The 5,296-nt window shown below is 33.2% G+C and overlaps 1 protein-coding gene across 1 annotated transcript; it reads left to right on the forward strand.

Annotated features, from left to right (window-relative positions):
- The first annotated feature begins 453 nt into the window (after positions 1–453).
- On the forward strand, positions 454–4,139 carry LOC112776913 (E3 ubiquitin-protein ligase CHIP). Its single transcript, XM_025821185.3, has 8 exons — positions 454–889; positions 1,011–1,078; positions 1,191–1,254; positions 1,753–1,824; positions 3,018–3,151; positions 3,374–3,527; positions 3,620–3,730; positions 3,819–4,139. Exons 1-8 carry the CDS (start codon positions 770–772, stop codon positions 3,939–3,941), a joined length of 846 nt encoding a protein of 281 aa, XP_025676970.1. The 5' UTR covers positions 454–769; the 3' UTR covers positions 3,942–4,139.
- The last annotated feature ends 1,157 nt before the right edge of the window (positions 4,140–5,296 follow it).

The raw sequence follows: 5,296 nt of genomic DNA on the forward strand, positions 1-5,296 counted from the left end.
TTATATATATACTCTTATATTTATTTACCTAACTATGTAAGCGTATATAAAAAATTAGTTATTATTACAGATTCGAATTTCAACCTCAACGATCCAACGATGACTCGGCCCAAAAATCTGAATCATCCTTCTTAGGTCTAAAATTTTGACACCTATCAAATCAACACATCTCAAGCTCCCAAGGTACCTTACACACACTTATATCAATCCTATCTCTAAAATATATTTTGATTTGAGCGTCGAAATGTCTTTATAAATTATCTCTACCATTTGTTCAATCGGATCGAAAATAACAAAGATTATCAGCTAGATGAACAATAAATCTCAATATTTTAAGTGATTTACGAATATTTATCAAATTAATTAGTAATATAAAATACACATAAAAATAAATTAAATAATATATATTTATATAAAAATATATAATAATTAATTTAGTAACTGAGTTTTGGTACTAGGTACATTTTTGTTATTTACTCGTGAAATGAAGCGTGTTAAATTAGGTGCGTAAGCGTGACTGGATGGTCGCAGGTTCGCTGGTGTTCTAACTTCTAAACCCCAAAGCACACAAAGCACAATCCCGAGTCAAACTTAAATCGCTCTTCTTCGCCTCCATTTCGCTCCTAATTTCTCCACACTTCCCATTCTCATTTCCTCGACCCACCCATCAAATATAATAAAGTAAAATTATTATTATATTTTATTTATTTTATTATCATTACTGTAATAGAGTTGGTTCCATCAAGAGAGAGAAAGAGAAGAATCAAGAATGGGGCCAAGTGGTGGTGCCTTGTCAGCGGCGGCGAAGCAAGCGGAGCAACTCAGAATAGATGGCAACGCTTACTTCAAGAAAGACCGTTTCGGTGCCGCCATCGATGCCTACACAGAGGTATGCTTTCTAACCCTTTTCCTTTAATTAATCAATAATCATATTTCTTTTCAAAAAATGAAAATTTGTAACGTTTTTGGGATTATTGCATTGTTTGTTTTTCTTTTTTGGGCGATTCAAGGCAATTACTTTGTGCCCTAATGTTCCTGTGTATTGGACGAACCGTGCTCTCTGCCATCTTAAGCGCCAGTAAGTATAGTATATGATAACATAACTTCCTGATTTTTAATTTTATTTTATTTTTTTTTAACTTCTGCTTGGGTATTTTTGTGTTATTATTATCTGCTTTATTTGTTTGTAGTCATTGGGAGAGAGTGGAAGAAGATTGTCGGAGAGCGATTCAGCTTGACAACCATTCGGTTAAGGTCTTTGTAATCTCGTTTTTTTTTTTTTTTTTTTTTTTTTTTGTGATCATTGTTTAGTCTTTACTCTTTAGAGATTTCGGAGTCTTTAGCTTCAATGGTTGTGTTGTATTGGTTAAGTATAATATTCGATTTTCTTCTGAGTTTAGTGTTTTTCAAGTTTGGTTTGTTTGGTCTTAGATCTCAGTAATGGCAATAGATTCTGGGAATCTAGTTGTTAGTTCTCTTGGAAAGCAATCATTAGCTGCCATTTTAAGAATAGAATTGCATTTCTATACTGTCGTATTGCATTTTAACAATCATTAGTTGTGAGTTACCTTTCTACATTTCATTATAGCTAGCTAAGCTATTGACTGTGTTTGGCTGTTTGGAATGTTCGGATGCATCGTTTTATAATTTGATATTTTGTTGCAGATTGTTCATGATCTTTTCATTTTTAGATTATGTTCTTTGATCTGATTATCTTGTGCCCAGCTGAATTTTCTTACGTATATATTTTAGGCTCACTATATGTTGGGACTTGCATTGCTACAGAAACAAGAACATACCAAGGGTATCAGAGAATTAGAGAAGGTTAGTCGTCATTGAATATCTCTTGTTCATTTGTTCATTAGTTATAGCTGTTGCTTGAAATTATTTAATGCTTCATTGCATGGTTAAGCCTTTCCATGGTGTATGAGTGTTTAGCTTTTACAATGTTTTGCATTTTACTTTTTGTGAATTTAATAGTAGATCACTTTTGTACCTGATGAATGGTTCAACTACCTATTGGTGCACATGGATCACTTTCCATGAGTTAAAGGCTTGGTTAACAAATATATACTGATCATGCCATTTCTGGAATTATAGCGTCATTTTTACAAATAAATGCACAAGTCATTTTGTGTAGGTTTAATAATATTGCAGAGGTCTATGTGCATTGAAGTTGAAGATAAATTGCAGGGAAAAGAAAGGAAGAACAAGTTACATAAACCCTTAATTATAATATTAGTTCTTAGAACAATTATGATGGGGGAGGTTCCTTTTTTTTTTTTTAATTTCAAAAGTGCGTCCTATGAATTTGAATTTTGACTATCAGAAATGAGCTCTTGTTATGCTCTTTGATATTGCATGCAATCACCAATCTTGATCCCTCTATGTAAATTGCATTTTTAGGATTGTGGTGGGGTTGCCACTCAAACCTTTGTCATGGAAAGATTAGCAATATGGGTTTCAGTTAGTGCCTTATAATGTCCTTTCATGTGGTTTAGCCCATTGGTAGTGTGATTTAGTGTTTGCTTGCTGTTCTGGTGGATGGCTGGTGCAGGATATTTTGCTTTCCCATTACTGTTCTCTAAATCATGTATTGTCCCTTATTTTCTTTTGTTGGTATTGCAATTTGCCTGCCATGTTTGAAGATATGAAAACATGGATACCTAGTAGGTTCATGTTAGGTTATGAGAGCCAATGGAGAAAAGTAACGGCGCTACAAAACATTAGTTAGAGACAATTTGTATCCATTCCCACATTAGCCAACACTCATGTCTCCATCCTTATCATTTCTTATTTCGATGATAATATACTTTGTTATAGATGACAAGTCACAGATTATCTGATCAATTTGGCTTACTATTGAATTGCTAAGGGACATTGTGCTTCCTTCTCTTTGATTTGACTAGCATCTGATTAAATATAAACTTCACTGCTGATTTTCTGTGTAATGAACTTTTCTAAGATATTTACATTGATTTTTCCTTATTCACACTGATTGTGATACTTAATTTAAGGCTTTGGATCTTGGGAGAGGCGCCAATCCCAAGGGCTATATGGTAGAAGAAATATGGAGAGAGCTTGCGAGAGCAAAATACCAAGAGTGGGAACGGACATCTTCCAAGCGATCGTGGGATTTGCAGAGCTTGAAGTATGTTTTTCTGGTGATTGTCAGACCTATTATCCAAGGGTCATCATGAATGATTGGTTATTACTATCAGCTGTGTTGATCATATTTTTTATAAACTACGTTGTGATTTTTCATTTTTTCTTCCACCAGTTACCAAAATTTCAATTCTATATTGGTTAATGGTTATTGAAAATTTAGCCATTGTATCTAATATTATTTTCATAAAATATCTTCTTGTATCAGGGAAGCTTGCGAGTCCGCTCTAAAGGAAAAACACTCTCTTGATATGTCCCACATGGAAGGATTTTTAGATGATGCTACCACTTCTCAATTGGAACAGTTAGAGGCTTTACAAAGAGTCTTCAGTAAAGCTGCAGAGGGTGACACACCTACTGAGGTGTGTACATGCCATTTGATCACTATCCTTTCATATGTGGTGTCTCAAAAATAATGGCATATCATTGATCACATGGTTTATTGAGTCTACAGGTGCCAGATTACTTATGCTGCAGAATCACACTTGATATTTTTCATGATCCCGTAATCACTCCGAGCGGAATTACATATGAGAGGGCAGTGATTCTTGATCATTTGCAGAAGGTTATTTGATTTTCATGTTCTAATCTTTTATATCAAATGCTTTTAATTTTAAATTCAGTATGCATTCATCTAAAATATTGTAAAATAGGTTGGTAGATTTGACCCTGTGACGCGAGAACCACTGGATCCGTCGCAACTAGTACCGAACTTGGCCATTAAGGAAGCAGTGCAGGCATACTTGGACACACATGGGTGGGCCTACAAGGTTTAAAAATTTAAGTTAGAAATTAACAGTTTTATCTATTCAACAAACACATCAGGATTCTTTGTTTTTTGGTAACTATGTTTGTGGATTCCCTGTGGTGCCGTCCAGAAGATGAACATCTTGAGAGCATCTTATTATGAATTGTACATATGGTCTTGATTCTCATATAATGTGAAAATGTATATAGTTGTCAGCTTCCTAATAGTTTCTTGCTGGCTCATTGTCTTGTTAAGTACTCTTACACACACACCCTCCTTCCCTTTCCCAATGGGCTCCATATATCAACTTCCTAGACATAGCTAGGATTTGAACCCGGTGCACCTCCTAGCAAGTTAAACATAGTTGTCACTAAACCAAGCCTTGCAGTGCGTTTATGTTTATCCATTAAATTCATCTTTTGCTTTCTATTCTTCTTGGTTTTGACGACCTTTCATTCAATAACGTTCAGAGAGGAAGCATGGTTTTCTATAGCCCAAAAATTCTCCTATGTTATTTAATGTTTTGGAATCGATGCATTGGAAATGTATGCTTTTGATTTTTGTAATCTCATTATGGCTTTTCCAATGCTCACTCTTTGTATAGGTTATAACATTTCCCATTTCCTAATTAGCATGATGCAATCAATAAATGCAAACAGGATGGTATTAGCATGTACATTTAGGATAAGGATGCAATGTGACCGTAAAATGTTTCAGTGTAAAATGTAAAATCTTTTAACTTTTTATCTATAATTAATTGAACCACCAAAATATTCCATGTGTGAGATGTTTCACGTGTGAGGCAATGTGAAATTGTGAATATTTGATAATAGAAACAGTAACATGGCAACTCCTTTTTGTTACTGTCCCACACCTTTTTGTAAACACCATCTAATGCTATAATTGCATTTCTTTCCAAGTTTCCTCTAATTTTTTATTTTTTTTCAAGAGTGTATTTTTAATGTATTGATAATGTAAAATATTATATGATTATTTAGTTAAATTTATGTATTTGGATGAATTGTGAATTTGAAAATTAGTTATATTTAATAATGATGTGTTAATATTTGATTCAATGTTTGTATAAAATTATTTTATCCCATAATTCTAAAAATCAAACTGAATCGACCGAATCAGAAACCAAAAGTCAAGTAGTTTTGGTACTTGAAGTCTTAAAACAGGCAGAAAATCAACTAACAACTAAAAACCGATGAACCGAATTGAATCAAGAACTAACAAACTAATTGGCATTTATTTAAGGTGTTTGTTATGGTGCTTAAAAGATGTTCTTTAATTGCTAAAATAGGTTAAATATTTTATTTTAAATTTAAAAGTATAAAAGTTAAAAAATTTTAAATAGTTTAAAGTTATTATAAAAGATAA

This window comes from Arachis hypogaea, chromosome 19 (genome assembly GCF_003086295.3).
Source record: "Arachis hypogaea cultivar Tifrunner chromosome 19, arahy.Tifrunner.gnm2.J5K5, whole genome shotgun sequence".
In the NCBI taxonomy this organism is placed as follows: domain Eukaryota; kingdom Viridiplantae; phylum Streptophyta; class Magnoliopsida; order Fabales; family Fabaceae; genus Arachis; species Arachis hypogaea.